This window comes from Sphaerodactylus townsendi, linkage group LG16 (assembly GCF_021028975.2).
Source record: "Sphaerodactylus townsendi isolate TG3544 linkage group LG16, MPM_Stown_v2.3, whole genome shotgun sequence".
In the NCBI taxonomy this organism is placed as follows: domain Eukaryota; kingdom Metazoa; phylum Chordata; class Lepidosauria; order Squamata; family Sphaerodactylidae; genus Sphaerodactylus; species Sphaerodactylus townsendi.
In genome coordinates this window covers 27,669,930-27,686,505 of record NC_059440.1, presented here as the reverse complement: position 1 = coordinate 27,686,505, position 16,576 = coordinate 27,669,930, and the positions used below count along the sequence as shown (strand labels likewise).

At 49.5% G+C, this 16,576-nt stretch overlaps 1 protein-coding gene across 5 annotated transcripts in view; it reads right to left on the bottom strand.

The window, feature by feature from the left end:
• ACAP3 (ArfGAP with coiled-coil, ankyrin repeat and PH domains 3) overlaps nt 1–16,576 on the bottom strand; it is a 134,132-nt gene that overhangs the window by 44,367 nt on the left and 73,189 nt on the right. For 4 of the 5 annotated variants that reach the window (XM_048518556.1, XM_048518558.1, XM_048518559.1 and 1 more), the window contains exons 6-10: nt 15,671–15,854; nt 9,981–10,025; nt 8,744–8,839; nt 5,793–5,867; nt 1,222–1,233 (exon numbers count right to left, since the gene is read on the bottom strand). In XM_048518556.1, coding sequence (XP_048374513.1) covers nt 1,222–1,233; nt 5,793–5,867; nt 8,744–8,839; nt 9,981–10,025; nt 15,671–15,854 — 412 coding nt within the window. The remainder of the gene's footprint in view (nt 1–1,221; nt 1,234–5,792; nt 5,868–8,743; nt 8,840–9,980; nt 10,026–15,670; nt 15,855–16,576) is intronic. The other variant, XM_048518557.1, reaches the window with a different exon arrangement.

Genomic DNA, 16,576 nt, shown 5'->3' with positions numbered 1-16,576 from the left:
AAGAGCTTAATTTGGGTCAGTTAGTACACTGCATGGATTTAGCCTCAGAGTCAACCACACAAGCGTGCACGCACACCTCACACTCACACACACCACACACACACACACACACAAATCAATTTTATAAAAGACAGGCAGAGGCCCGAACAGCTGCTACGCCACAACCTCAGCGTGATAATTCTCTGTATTGGTTTCAGTGAACATCTGCCTAAATCAGTGATGGCGAACCTTTTCGAGACCGAGTGCCCAAATTGCAACCCAAAAACCCACTTATTTATCACAAAGTGCCAATACGCCAATTTAACCTGAATACTGAGGTTTTGGTTTAGAAAAAAAGGTTGGCTCCAAGGTGCACGTTACTCAGGAGTAAGTTTGGTGAAGCAACTGTGCAACTTTTCCAATGGGTGAATCACGACCCTAGGAGGGTTTACTCAGAAGCAAGCCCCATTGCCAGCAACTGAGCTTACTCCCAGGTAAAGGATCGTGCCCAGGCTAGCCTAGATGTGTGTGTGTGTGTGTGGGGGGTGATTTTCCATCCCACCCCCACATGATGAACTCTGTGCACGTGTGTCCACAGAAAGGGGTCTGAGTGCCACCTCTGGCACCCGTGCCAGAGGTTTGCCATCACTGGCCTAAATAATATTTCAGCTACTGCCAACAAGACTCCCATACTCAATATAATGCTTCTTTCTCCTTGGTAAACATTTCAACGGCAACTCATGCAGAGACACAACAGGCAACCTCTTCTGAAGATAAGCCAATTCTGCCACTTATAAAGACAAACGGAATGCTCCAGGACTGAGACCGGGCTGTATTACTGCTTGTCCAACGAAGGCAAAGCTAGTGCAGTGACTCATGCAGAGACTCAGCAGACAAACACCTTTAAATGAATGGGTGCCTTGGGCTCCCCGGAGCCTGTCCCCTCATCTGCAGCAGCTGGTAACAGACTGCAATGATAAATGATCAGACATGCCTAGAAGGAGGGAAACTGCATCACCGCTCCACGCACCAGCCTACCTTGCAGGGTCATGGTAACAAGGACTACTGTAATGCACGTAAAGTGTTTTGAATTCTCAAGGTGGCGTAGAAATGCGGAGTGTTAGTCATGTGACAAAACGGGTCGCAGCAAAATTTGAGGGGGGGGGGCCCTGTTGTGATTCAGGGTCATAAACCAAGACCTTAAGGACGCAACTGAGAGATGAAAATTCAGTCGATACTCACCTGCAGGAGGGTCTGCAGGGCGACAGGGTGTTGTCAACGAGCGGAAGAGAATGCAGAGAGAGGAAAGAAGAGTTATTTCACGAGGGCGATAGATCAACTAACAGCTACCCCACTCGAGGTTGCCAGCTTCCAGGTGGGGCCTGGAGGTGAAGGTGAGGTTTTTCCCGCCCCAGTGTGCCTCCAATAAGGTAACCGTTACATGGCAAAACTGTCCCTTGCAAGCAGTGGCGTTCCTGCCTAGGGACAGGGGGTACCCTATGTCCCCGGGCGCCCCCCATTTAGTCACGTGGCCATAGCATTTCCCAGTGGTCGCTTTTGTGTGTTTTTAAAATTTTAAAGTGTTTTTTTCATCGCTTCTGGTTTGTAGGGGCGCATATTTTAAGCGCCATGCGGCACCAACATCTTCAGGGTACTGTTCTTAGGCGATACCACCCAAATTTGGTGTGATGTTTGGTTCATGGGCAGCAAAGCCATGGACCCCCCAAAGAGTGGGTGGCCCCCATCCCCATTATTGTTTTCAACAATGGGAGCTAACTCTGAGATAGGTGGGCTACTTCCATTTGGAGGGACCACAAAACTTTGGTCCCCCTGAACCTAACATCTCCAAACTTAGGTGACATCATAAGGAATAGTTAAGCAAATAGATGATAAATTCCCTGAAATTTTGGTGTCACCTAGCTTTAAAATCACACACCTTCCAGGCACCCCAAGAAATTTGCCCAAGATTCTTTGTCTTTGCAGTGACTTTTGCTCCATTGTAGCCACTGGGGAATTTCTGAGGTAGGCTGCACATTTTTGAAGATAGAGGCACCAGACTTTCAGGGTGGCTCCAGGAGGGCCTCCTGGTAATAGCATCCAGGTTTGGAGACCTTTGCTTCTGGGGGTTCAATTTTATGCGCCCCCAAAAGGCTTATTTTGTTTCCCCGCTCCTGCACATGAAAGCCTGTGGGCTGAGTTCTCTCAGAACTCTCTCAACACACACACCCCTCCACTCCAGAAGCAAAGCTCACCAAGCTTGGATGCTATTACTCAAGGCCTCTTGGAGCCACCTTGAAAGTCTGGCACCTCTATCTTCAAAAAATGTGCAGCCTGCCTCATTAGCTACATAACTTTGCTGCCCCTGAACCAAACATCGCCAAACTCGAGTGGTATCATCAGGGCAGTCTCTGGATGATGCCCTGAAATCATGATGCCACTAGCTTTAAAAATGCGCTCCCTGCAGGCCGAAAAAAACACCAAAAATACCCCCCCCCCCAACCCAAATACCTTGCATTCGCATTTGTTCATATTTGGGCAGGACATAATCGGACAATTTTTGTCCGAATGTGCCCAACCATCCTGCCCAGATTCCAGTTTCTTCACAAATCTGTTATTTGTTTCTTATCTGAATCTCCGCAAACCCTCAAAAGTGATGCTTGTTTCAGGGAGAACTACCCCCCTCAAACAGTTAATCACTTTCAATTTTGTTTTAACCGGGGACCCCAGATTCTCCCTTTAAGTGTAGATTTAAAAGAAGAATCTGAGCTCCCTAGTTTAAACACCACTTGAAAGTGAGGCTGTTTGGGGGGTGGATTCCACTGGAGGTAAGTTTTGTGAGAGAGGATGCTGACATTTGTTTGGTAAATGTTTTGCTGGGGGTGATTTGTGAGAGATTTACATGCTTCATACCCACTTGCACTGGCTTGGAGTTGTTTCTCAGGCTAACAACCTACCTCATAGGGTTGTTGTGATTAGGAAATTAGGAAAAGAGTTGGTGGGGAGAAAGCCATGTATGTTTTGCTGGGAGTGGGAGGTGTTTTGTAAGCTGGTACAAAAAATCATTGTTTGGTCATGGTGGGGGAGGATGGCCGCCCATACGCCGGGCTGGGAAGGGGGCGCCAAACTCAGGTTTTGTCCCCGGGCACCAGTTTGCCTAGGTACGCCCCTGCTGCACGCCACACTTAAAATCGGAGGAAGCTTTGCAAGATCCAAACCCGGATAAAGGATCGTAAAGGGGCAAGTCTAAGTAAAATATTGGGAATTAGAGATCCAACATGTTGTCGTAGTTAGAGCCAGAGCCGGGATTTATCCTGGCTCAGTCATGGATGCCCCAATCCGGATTCCCCAGCTGCTAATCTCTGAAGAGGCAGGTATTGAGAGCAACGGGTGCGGAGAGTCGACACAAAGAAGAGTTTGGATTCCTGCAGGAGACTCAAAGGGGCTTACAACCTCCTTGCCCTTCCCCCCTCACAACAAACACCCTGTGAGGTGGGTGGGGCTGAGAGAGCTCCGAGAAGCTGTGACTAGCCCAAGGTCACCCAGCTGGCGTGTGTGGGAGTGTACAGGCTAATCTGAATTCCCCAGATAAGCCTCCACAGCTCAGGCGGCAGAGCTGGGAATCAAACCCGGTTCCTCCAGATTAGATACACATGCTCTTACCCTCCTACGCCACTGCTGCTCCAAAGGTAGGCCAGCAAGGGGTGGGGGGGGTGGCTTTTGCCCTGTCACCCTCCCCCCACGTACTCCACTCGACACAACATCCCTCTGGCAAAATGAGCTGCTGACCAGGCATCTGCGTTTTCCAATGGGAGCTTATTTTCTGACCACGCCATGCAAGATGCAGGACGTGCCGTGAGCCGTGTTAACTGCACTGACAGCAAAATCCATTGCTGGCTTGCTCTCTGCCCTTCCTCATCTCTGGGCAAGCTCCCCCCCCCCCCGCCCTGCACCCCTCACCCACACGTCTAAGAGCCCCCACTTCTTTGAGTATGAAATTGTTATGCGGGAATGGCTTCGTCTGGCTCTCAGCTGGGCTTTTCCTGTCAAACATCTCCAGGAAATGCAAACGAAGGCATTTTCGCTCAGAGGCCCGGGATCTAGAGGTCCTTCTGACATTGCAAAAGAGAGGGGCGTCCAATTTCCCAGACCCCTCTTCTGCTCGTCCTCCTAGCAATCCGTTAAGCCCCTTGCTGGGGTGGTGTAAGAAGAGGCCTGTGGGAAGCGCAGAAAAACGCAGCGTTTCAGCCAGGTTTGAGGCCCGGGAGAAGCGCACGGCTCCAGCCATGCGGCCATCGGCTGACTGATTTAAGAGGAAGCACGGGCCATCTGGCAGGGAAGGGACTCTCTAGCGTGTGGCTGCTACAAGGTGGGGGAAGCCAGCTGGACAGATGTGTGAGACCAAGACAACCGCTTCGGAGAGGGGAAACGCTGGACGCTGCTGACTTTGAGATGAGGGGGAAACTAAATCCTCCCTGACAAGTCCTTCCCCGAGGGCTGAGGAGCACAGAAGGAAAAGGACACGAAGACATTCAGACAGCACTGCCTCCTCCCCAAAACAGTGGTTAGAAAAGTGTGGGTTGATCAAACTCTGCTGAGCTTACTTAAGTCGTATAAAAGTTGCCAACATCTATAGTCTTCGCAGGAGAATTGATATTGGGGTGTTGTGAGGTTTCCGGGCTGCATGGCCGTGTTCCAGTAGCATTCTCTCCTGACGTTTCGCCTGCATCTGTGGCTGGCATCTTCAGAGGATCCTCTGAAGATGCCAGCCATAGATGCAGGCGAAACGTCAGGAGAAAATGCTACTGGATCACGGCCATGCAGCCCGGAAACCCCACAAGACCCCAGTGATTCTAGCCGTGAAAGCCTTCGACAATAGAATTGCCAGCCTTTCCCCCAGTTGGTTCTGGGTTCCCTGTTTCAGTAGGGTTGGGGGTGTTTTTGAAAGCTGCTGGGCACCCGACCCCACCCAATCTCCTCGAGTCAACAGCGCGAAAACTTTTTAAACTGCAGATGAGCAGCCCCTCTGCCACCCCCTGAAATGGCTCTTCCTTTTCCCATTTTCTGCTTGTTTTTCCGGTGAAATGAGGAAAGTCAAAATAGTGCTTTTTAAAAAAATATATTTTGGGTAGTCCTATTAAAAAAAGATTATGGAAAATGGTTTGTTTTATTTTATTCTTTGGAACATTTCTACAACCCAGCGCCGTTCCATCTGATCGTTGGGACGATTCACGTGTTATAAATTCCTCAAGGCCACGAGTAATGACAGCTCAGTAAGAACAGAATCATAGAGTTGGAAGGGACCCCAAGGTAAGGTGACCAGATGGTCACCTTTGTGATCCGGGACGGGGGAAGCAGCCGCGCGCACGCGCAGACGCAGAAGCGCACAGGCTTCTGGGGCTTGCCGTTTGCCACCCTGTCACAGGGCGGGAAACGGCAAGCCCCAGAAGGCCGTGCGCTCCTGCGGCTGGGCGCACGGGAGGCTGCCGCACTGCCTTGCGCCCCAGAAGGCAGTGCAGCAGCCTCCCCAAAATCAGGACAATTTGCAAAACCCACGGGACGCGGGACAAATTGTTTAAAGGCGTGACGGTCCCGCCAAAAGCGGGACGGCTGGTCAGCCTACCCCAAGGCCCTCAAGTCCACCCCCCTGCAATGCAGGAACGCACAATTGGATCTCCTTAAACAAATCTGGGGGGATGTGTAACAAGATGCCCCACTTGAGACTTTGGCAGAGGTATTTGGCTGCTGGGAAAAGGACGCTGAGATGTCCTTTTACGAGATATTTGGGGAGAACTGTACGTAGGCCTCAGACTCACCCGTTGCTGGATAAGCGCATGCTTGTGCTCCATTTCCCGCTTCTCCACTGCGGAGTCAATCACTAGCTGGTCCAGCTATAAAGCAAAGGAAGAGAAGAAACAAATGCGGGTCTCGGCTGCTTGATATGTACATGGGCATATTCACCTGACAGTCTTCCTCCCAGGCAATCCCGGGAATCGAGCAGCGAAGAGACTTGCATCAATATGACTACTGCTGGCTGAGGTTCTAACAAGACATTAAAGATGACACATCTCACCTCAAGCCAAGTCCTTCCCCCCCATAACATGTTTCTCCGGTATGATGATGGGACATTATCCTTCTCGGGATTTGCCCAGCATCTGCTCTGATTCACCGGCTGCTATTATAATTATCTCCCTATTGCTATGAAGTTAGTAGTAAAAGAATCCCTGGGTCCCTGGGTCCAACCCAGGACCCCAGAGAGTCCCTGGGTCCAACCTCCAGTTAAAACTCAAAGAAAGACGCCTGTTACCCGTTAGACTAAGCAGTGGTAGAATAAGCTACACCAACGATCTGGCTGAGAAGAAGAAGAAGAAGAAGAAGAAGAAGAAGAAGAAGAAGAAGAAGAAGAAGAAGAAGAAGAAGAAGAAGAAGAAGAAGAAGAAGAAGAAGAAGAAGAAGAAGAAGAAGAAGAAGAAGAAGAAGAAGAAGAGGAGGAGGAGGAGGAGAAGGAGGAGGAGGAGGAGGAGGAGGAGGAGGAGGAGGAGGAGGAGGAGAAGGAGAAGGAGAGGAGGAGGAGAGGAGGAGGAGAAGGAGAAGAAGAAGAAGAAGAAGGAGAAGGAGAAGAAGAAGAAGAAGGAGGAGGAGAAGAAGAAGGAGAAGGAGAAGAAGAAGAAGAAGAAGGGGAGGAGGAGGGGGAGGAGGAGTTTAGATTTATATCCCACCTTTCTCTCCTGAAGGAGACTCAAAGTGTTTTACAATCTCCTTTCCCCCCCCTCCCCCCCACAACAAACACCCTGTGAGGTGGGTGGGGCTGAGAGAGCTCTGAAGAACTGTGACAGGCTCAAGGTCACGTGTGTTGGAGTACACAAGCTAATCTAGTTTCCCAGATAAGCCTCCACAGCTCAAGTGGCAGAGCAGGGAATCACACCCAGTTCTCCAGATTAGAGTGCACCTGCTCTTAACCACTATGCCATGCTGGCTCTCATATTTTCATATCGCAGATGAGTGAAGTAGGTGTGAAAACACAGTGGAGGAAGAAGGAAAGAGAATCTTGTATGTTACCTGGGACTCTTTGAAGGAAGGGTGAGCTTTCAAAAACAAATACAAGGTCTCACCCGCAATACATAGGATAACAATGCTAACGTACTCTACAGAGTTGTTGTATAAGGCTGCTGACACAATGCAAGGTTAGTCACTGGGCTAGATCTATTGTTCTAACGCTGCTGTAGTTGCTTAGAGGTTTTCAGTCTTGGGCCATTTGCTTTTGTAGTTTTGGGTATTGGAGGGGGATGTCATTTATGTTACTGACTTGTGATGTTATGATTATTGGTGTTTGATTATTGATGTTTGTGATCCTACGATGACTGTTGCTTATGTTGTGATTATTATGCTATGATTACTATTTTGTGATGCTATGATCGTCGCTTATTTGTGATGTTATGATTATTGATGTTTGTTTATTGATGTTTTTGCTGTATATGCTGCTGTGGTTCGCCGCCCTGAGCCCTACAGGGGAGGGCGGGATATCAATCAACACATAAAATAAAAATGAAATAAAACTGAGTTAGCCTTAGGCAGTAGGAGCGACCTTGCACTGGCACTCCAGATGTTATGGACTATAATTTCCTTTATCAGCCCCTCCCAGCATGGCCAATTGGCCATGCTGGCAGGGGCTGATGGGAATTGTAGTCCATAACATCTGGAGTGCCAAAGGTTCGCCACCACGGTTCTAAGGTTTCCACCTCTGCTCATCTGCTCATGAACCCCTGCAAACCAGCAATGGAGCCCCTGTTTGCTGCAGGCAGTTCTGGGGAATGTGCTGTGGACCATCCAATTCACGTCGGCTCCCGACCGATATCATATTACAATTACTGTCGAGGATGTCCCTTGTTTCTGCAGCCCTCATGACAGTCAAGTGTGGATTGATGCCAGCAGCTCTTGAGCTGAGCGATTGCGGTCACTCGTGCCCTCAGTGGGGCCAAAGATGTCAAGAGACAGAAACCTTGTTGGCAGTTCCCCAGGGGATAACATAAGGCCACATAAGACACCTGAGGATTACTGTTTCAGTACCTCTGAGGATTATCCAGAAGGTTTTTATCCTAAATTGACACGGGACTGGGGGGGAATGTGCAGCTGCCTGGGATACTGAAGCCTAAGTCCTCTGGGCCTAAAGGCCTCAGTTTAATTGAGAAACCTCGGCTCACTAGGCCTGGAGGCAGCCAGCATAAATCAGATATCTAGGCCCACAGGCAAAGGCCTCAGCCAGCACAAATCCGTCTTCTAGGCCCAGAGGGAAAGGCCTTAGTCAATTCAGATAAAATATTTGCCACTTGACCGGCAGGCAAAGCCTAGTCAGTACTATGAGTCGGAGGAAGGGGAGGAAGACAGTGAGGAATAACGTCATTTTCTAGCAAAAGTCTCATCACAGTGCCAGCACGATGCTGATGCTCTAGGATTCAGACCACACTCTATGGCAAAACCATAGAGTTTTGCCTGAATCCCAGATCGTCCCATCAGTGTGTCACAGCGGCAATGTGACATCACTTCCGGGTATGTGATGGAAAGAATATTGCAACATCGCAGGCCGGTGGGCAACAGAGGAGATCTCACTAATTATGGGTCGTAACGGTTTGCATTTGAAGTCTCGAAGTATGGATTTTGGCGGACTGAGGTACCGCTAGCAATCCCCGTCGAAATCTTTACGTTTCGTAACATCCACGGAGTACATTCATGAAGGCTCAGCTTGCCAAAAACGCCAGTTGTCTCTTACCTCAGTAGCCAGTTTCTTCATACAGGGGTCCAGTTCATGGAGGAGGCTGTAACCTTGCTGGAAAAAGGTATACTGGGCATGCATAAAGGAAAGCATCTGCAGAACGGGGGAGAGAAAAAAATGGAAGTCAGAATAGGAGTGAACAGAAATGCGGGCAAGCAGCCCTTTCTCACTCACCCCTCACCGGGTATCTTTTGCTCAGCAAGCCTCCGCTTAGCCAATAGTGTTCATTCTCAGCATCCTTTGTGAAGTCACAACAAAAGCAGAGCAACACTGCTCCGATTCTGCTCGGAGTCCAGTGTGCAGGCTGTGTGGTGCGTCCCCGGCCCCTTCCGCACATGCAGAATAACACACTTTCAATCCACTTTCAATCTACTAATTTCGCAGTTTTAGATTTTACTGTGTGGAATAGCAAAATCCACTTTCAAACAATTGCAAAAGTGGGTTGAAAGTGCATTATTCTGCATGTGCAGAACCCCCCCCCCTCCCCCTTCCCGGTCTCACATGCAAAAATGTAGGAAACTCTGGAGGCATGAATTCCTGACAACCTTTCCCCATTACAAGGCAGAATGCGGGGCGGGCTAGTTCATAGCGTTGTGTGTGTTGGTTCTTAATAAAGCACCCTGCTTCACACTTGACCATGTGAACAAATGAACGAATGTATTGTCGAAGGCTTTCACGGCCGGAATCACTGGGGTGCTGTGTGGTTTCCGGGCTGTATGGCCATGTTATAGCAGCATTCTCTCATGACGTTTCGCCTGCATCTGTGGCTGGCATCAGATCCTCTGAAGATGCCAGCCACAGATGCAGGCGAAACGTCAGGAGAGAATGCTGCTAGAACATGGCCACACAGCCCGGAAACCACACAGCACCCCAAATGAACTAATGCCCACACGTGTCAAGAAAGGGAAGGAGCGTTAGATTGCTTTCATTCTCATTTAGGACAAGAAATTCTTGGGGTGGAAAGCGTTGTTTGGAGGAGTTACATCTTCTCCTAAGTACCAGCTATAATTATTAAGAAAAGATTTCACTTTAGCTTCAAGAGGTTCCATCATCCCAGTACGCCTGGGACTTGCAGACTTGTAATTAACTAGGGTTCTCTGGGGGGAAAGGGCTGTTTCTAAAACTTCAGGGGAACCGGTTGACATATTTTCCATTTGCAATGCAGACGCCTCTTTTATTTTATTGCTCTTGGAGAGGGGATGGGCGATCAGGAAGGCGATAACTCAATTCTTACCGCATCCAGAATTTCAAATTTCTTCTTGGCCTGGAGGACGTTGATCTGAAAAAGAAAACGAAAACATGGCTTCTGTTAATTGCCGGCTGAACAGAGAGATCCAACCTATGAGCCTCGAGCTGCCGCGCTCAACAGCAGTGCAGGGCTGCTGGGATCACTCAAGTGAAGGTGTTTATGCTTGTGGAAATCGCGGCCAAGTGTTTCCACCTTCTGAGCTCCTGCTGTTAAAAAAGTACGGAAGACACCAAAGCGAAAGCCTTATAAGTGTGGCAACTCCAATGCGCTTTCCTGAACACATACAAACATAATGCCATATCTGAAGCTGGTAACCCTCAATTCTATACACACCGAGGCTAACCAGCATTGTGTAGTGGTTAAGAGCAAGTGGGTTCTAATCTGGAGAACCGGGTTTGATTCCCCACTCCTCCACCTGACTGGCGGAGGCTTATCTGGTGAACCAGATATGTTTCTGCATTTTTACATTCCTGCTAGGTGACCTTGGGTTAGTCCGCAATCCTCCTCAGAAGAAGTTCCTATGGAGTCCCATCAGAATTCATTAGGAAGGGGGATTCATTAAGATCCGCCCATCCAGCATTACCGATGAGTGGTGATGTTCATTCAACCCTAGCCTGGAAAAACATCTCCTCTCTGGGTTCTTGTGGAGTAGCTTCTATCTCCCAATTTTCTGCATACAATGATAATGAAGCTCAAAGCATCTTGCTCCAACAGAATAACATGGCTACCTTCTGGAAGTGTCTTCCGAAAGAGAGCCAGTGTCGTGTAGTGGTTAAGGGCAGGTGGATTCCAGTCTGGAGAACTGGATTGATTTCCCACTCCTCCACCTGAGGGGCAGAGGCTTATCTGGTGACCCAGATGTGTTTCCACACTCCTACATTCCTGCTGGGTGACCTTGGGCCAGTCACAGTTCTTCAGATCTCTCTCAGCCCCACTCTGCCTCAGCAAAGGTGTCTGTTGTGGGGAGAGTGCAAGGAAAGGAGCTTGGGAAGCCTGCTGGAGTCTCCTTACAGGAGAGAACGGTAGGGGTAAGTATAAATCCAAACTCTTTTTCTACTTAGTCTGGAGAGTCAACATCAAGGTATAGAAGTCAAGGTGAAAGCTGACGATGGTCAGCTGCACCCCTGAAAATGCCTCTGGAATGCCCCTGCTGCGTTTACTGGACCCCAGTTCCTCCAGAGGCCGCGGAGTGTTCGCCCACTGACTGCCTCTTACCCCCCCCCCCCCCCACTGGGCAGGAGTGCCCCTCGAGAGGGCAAATCCGACCGCTGCGTCAAGGCGTACACTTCGCAGCATCCAGAGGATGACTGGGATCCCCCCCACCTTTGGATGGGACTATTAGGGAAGATGCAAAGGAAAGAAGACAACACTCGACCCAAACTATACTGGTATTTCTATAAGGGTTCAGCTAACTACAGTATTACCCAAAGACATATTTGATCTGTGTATACCTTATACAAAATACAAATGTCTGGTTAAAAACATAAGTTCTGGGATCTAGACATACTGCACATAACATTCACAAATAACAACATAGGTGTTATTACAGTTGATGAATATATGAAACGACCAGCTGGACCCTTGTAGAAATATTGGCTCCCTTTAGTCATCACAGCTGATAGACACCGATAGACTGGCCATGAGCGTCGAATCCAATTACTCCTCTCTTAAAGCTGTCTCACTTCGAGGTTATCATGCAACCTCTGGAGAACCTTACATAATTAAATCACTCTTCTTTTGGTCACACATCTTTCCATCACAATCATTATTGGAGCTGCTGAAACACACACTCCAGGATCTGTTCGAGGGTGTAACCAAACCGTTCCGAGCAGGCAGGGAAAGTGGTCAAAAACGTTGCAGATGGAGTTCCTTGCATAAGGCAGCAAGCGTGGTCCCACAGCGCCATCTTGTGCCCACATGCCTACACTGCTCTTCACTGTCTCATATATGTCGGGAGTGCAGTCCTAAGTACACCATTAAAAGCCAATTAACTTCAGTGGGACTTAGGAAGGCTGGCTGAAGCAAGAAGAAGAAGAGAGAAGAGAGAAAGGAAGAAGGAAGAAGAAGAAGAGAAGAGAAGAAGAAGAAGAGAAGAAGAAGAAGAGGAGGAGGAGGAGGGAGGAGGGAGGGGGGGAGGAGGAGGAGGAGGAGGAGGAGGAGGAGGAGGAGGAGTTTGGATTTGCAGCATATCCCCCACTTCCCCCTTCTTTCCTGCAGGAGGGAGACTTAAAGGAGTTTACAATCTCTTGCCCTTGCCCTTCCCCCTCACAACAAACACCCTGTAGCGAGGTAGGTGGGGGGCTGAGAGAGCTCCTCGGCGAAGCTGTGACTAGCCCTGGGTCACCCAGCTGATGCGTGTGTGGGGAGTGTGTACAGTCTAGAAATCTGAATTTCCCCAGATAAGCCTCCACAGCTCAGGCGACAGAGCGGGGAGTCAAACCCGGTTCCTCTAGATTAGATACACGAGCTCTTAACCTCCTACGCCACTGCTGCTCCTGGTAGTCCCTCGCCCAGAAGATGTCTGGTTAGCCTCCACAATAGCCAGGGATTCCTCATTCCTGGATCTAATGTGGTGTAAATGCTTGGTTGAGTGAGACCTGGACCCTGAAGGATATGATTGCTTCAGTTTCTCTTTAGGACCTGTCCAATAGACAGGGCTGTGTTCCACCAGGTGCATATAGGGTTTGAGGCAGCCACTGAGGCAGGTGTTAGCTGCCCTAGCCTATTTCCCACCCACCCTTACACAATAATACCTTCTGATAGCCCTCCCCAATCCCCATCCAAAGGAAAGTGCATTGTTCACTTCAAACTGCTCGCCTTAAGAGTTTGTGTGCTTTGGTCTTTTCCCACTGGCTATTACTTCCTTGCCTGGTCCTTTTAACTGGGAAGATGCCGGGGATCAGAACCGGGCAAACTTTCTGGACTCACTGAGAGCCGCAGCCCCTCCTCAACATCCTGGAGACATCCAGCTGGCTGCTGTTAGAAACAGGATGCTGGGCAGCCAGGGCGCTCCTTCTGCTCTCACAAGGCTGTTCTTATGCCCACTACCCCAGCAGCATGGGCAACATGACAGATTGTGCATACAGACAAAAACCCCCCAACAGGATGGCAGAGAATTCATACTTTGCACTGGGAGCTAAAGTTGCAATTAACTCCCTCCAGCTTCCCCTTACTCCAGCTATGACCTACTGCAATAATGGGGGAGCGTCTCCCTTTCATCCCGTTCCCGGTGATCAACAGGACGTGACAGCGTAAACTATCCCAGGATGAGACAGAAGGTGTTGGCAGATGGTTCCACTTTATAAAGTGGGGAAGCTGGAGAGCTGGCGGGGGGGGGGGAGCCAATGGAACAGCTTAGACTGGCAACATTAAGCTTCTGGCTCTGGTCTCCTGCTGCTAAAACCCCATTAGTAGGGATATGGGAGGCATTTGGTCCAGCGGGCGAGTGTGGCAGAATAAGTCCGGAAATATTTTCTTAGGGGTGGGTAATCTCATTCCCCATTCCCCCGGAGCAGTTTGAAGGGGGCGGGGTGTGGGGGAGAGATTCAGCTTCAGCAGAGCTTAAGTCAAGGCAATTTCACTTCCCACAACAGATCGAATCTATTTCCAGTTGTACGCCTGAATACACCCTATACAGAATCGGGCCCTTGGTCCATTAAAAGCCTGCATTTTTTCTACCGGACTGGGAGGAGGGGACTCCGAGGGTCTTTCTCGTGATCACCTCCTACTTCTTGGCCCTTTTAACAGGACATGCAGCGGGGATTGAACCCGGGATCTTCTGCGCGCGAAGCAGAGGCTATGCCACTGAGCCATCGGCCTTCCCCAGCTGTTCACGTGAACTGTTACTCTGGAGGCGATGGCAACTCAATGCCTCTCGCTTCTTGTGCGACGTGGCGTAGTGGTGAAGAAGGGTGGATTCTAAGCTGGAGAACTGGGTTTGATTCCCCATTCTTCCTCATGAGTGACAGACTCTAACTTGGAGAACTAGGCTCCTCCACATGAAGCCTCCTGGGTGACCTTGGGCCAATCCCAGTTCTCTCAGAACTCTCTCAGCCCCATCAACCTCGCAAGGTGTCTGTTGTGGGGAGAGGAAGGGAAAGGAGTTTGTAAGCAACTTTGAGTCTCCTAAAACATAGGTGTCCAACTCGTGGCCCTCCAGATGTTATAGATGCTGTTCAGCAGTTCCTTGATCATCCCCTGCCAGCATCGTGCTGGCAGGGGATGATGGGAACTTTAGTCCATAACATCTGGAGGGCCACGAGTTTGACACCTGTGTCCTAAAAGGTAGGGGAAAGTGGGTTATAAAAACCAACTCTCCTTCTTCAGAGGCATCACACAGCCTGCGACCTGCTGTTTCTTACATCATGGTTATAAAAATATGTCTTTTGCAGAGCCATGAAGTTTTCATAGTACGTCATTATCCCAAAGAACAAGCCTTTCCTTGGCTTTGAAGTCAGCAGTGCCTTCCTGCTTCCTTCCTGCCAGCTGTATTCTGCTTTTCCTGCCCTTTCAATATTTTTCTTTCCTTCCTGACAACTGTAAAGCCGCCATAGCAACATAAGAAAACAAGGGTCTTCTGAACTTGAAACCCACCAATTAAAACTGAGATCCGCCACAGCAGAGGGTCAGATTAAGGTATGAGAGATTCACATTCGAATCCCCGTTTTGCCACGGAAGTGAAGTGAGTGACTTTGAGCCGGTTGCTCTTTCCTAACCTACTTCGCAGGGCTGATAGTCATGAGGCTAAAACATAGGAGAACTGAACGATGACGCAAGTCTCATTGGATTCCCGTTGGGGAGAAAAGCGGATATAAATTTCTAAATGAATTTCTAAATGGTGTTGAAGGATCCACTAGTGCACAGGTGTCAAACTCACGGCCCTCCAGGTGTTATGGACTACAGTTCCCATCATCTCCTGCCAGCATCATGATGGGAACTGTAGTCCATAACATCTGGAGGGCCATGAGTTTGACACCTATGCACTAGTGGAACTGATTGACATTGGATGCCTAGAATCAGAGGCGTACCGGGGAAAATGGTGCCCGGGGCCCACACCTGCTCCAGGCACCCCCCCCCCACGCTCGAGGGCAGGGCTCGGGGGCAACTTAATGGGTTCACAGTGGCAGCAGGCCAGCAGCGCACCCGAGCCCTGCCCCTGAGGGCCTGGGGAGGGAAGGAGCTTTAAAAGGGGCTTGGACAGATTTATGGAGGAGAAGTCGATTTATGGCTACCAATCTTGATCCTCCTTGATCTGAGGTTGCAAATGCCTTAGCAGACCAGGTGCTCGGGAGCAGCAGCAGCAGAATGACATTGCGTTCACATCCTACATGTGAGCTCCCAAAGGCACCTGGTGGGCCACTGCGAGTAGCAGAGAGCTGGACTAGATGGACTTTGGTCTGATCCAGCTGGCTTGTTCTTATGTTCTTATGTAAGGAGGCAGTTTGAACAGGCACTGCAGCAGGCCAGCTCTTTTGGCGCCTCCCCAAGCCGGCACAGGAGAGGAGAGGGATGGGGGGCAATTTTGCGCCCCTCACCATTGCACCTGGGGTCGTTTGGCCCCACCTGTCCCCATGGGCTGTACACCACTGCCTAGAATACAGCCATGCAAGTGTTCTTCAAGCAAATTCGACCTTGAGAATTTCAGCTCTTGAAGACCTGGAATGGGATGCCCTCACCTGCAAGACATAGTCCAGAGCCAGGTGTCGGAAGCATTTCCTGGTGATTGTCAAGGTGCCGGTCGCCTCTTCCACTTCGTGGGGCTTGTGGCGTGGAGCCTGGGCGTTCTTGACTAGGGCAATTTCCATATCCTCTCGCACCTTATCAAACTGCTTCTTCGTCTCTTTGAATTTCCGGACGTCACTGGGATGAAACACAAAAATCATCATTAGCTGAAGTGCTAACTCAGAAAAGGTTGTCCGTGCTTTTAAGATACATGGTCAGTGGTGGCGAACCTTTGGCACTCCAGATGTTATGGACTACAATTCCCATCAGCCCCTGCCAGCACTGCCAATTGGCCATGCTGGCAGGGGCTGATGGGAATTGTAGTCCATAACACCTGGAGTGCCAAAGGTTCGCCACCATGGTGGTAGGTGAACACTCTGCATTTGGTACGGCTAGATTTGAACCCAGTGGCACCTCAGAGGCCAAGAGATTTTCGGAATATGGGCTTTCAAGACTCAAAAGTTTCCTTCCTCTCCGATGGTGGAAGCTCTGACTCTTGAGAGCTCGTAACTCATGGGTCTTGTTGCACCCTTTCCACACAAACCTTTTACTACATTTTGAAGCAGGAAATAAAACATTTCTTCCATGGAGTACCGCACTGTTTTTTACCCCTTTCAGATCCCAAAACGTTTTATTTGCATCTCAAAACGTTTTCAGGGAATTTCCTTTGAAATCAATTATTTCGGCTGAAAAGTTTTCAAAATGGCTTCACTCGCTGGGCAATCTCTTTGGGACATTTTCCACGCCTCTCTGCCATCCTTGAATTCTATCTGCAGGACTGGATAGGCGCTAGGACCCAGGCGGAGCGTTCTTCAAGAAAAAAAGGTCTGCCATGTTTGTTCTGTGGTGGAGGAATATAC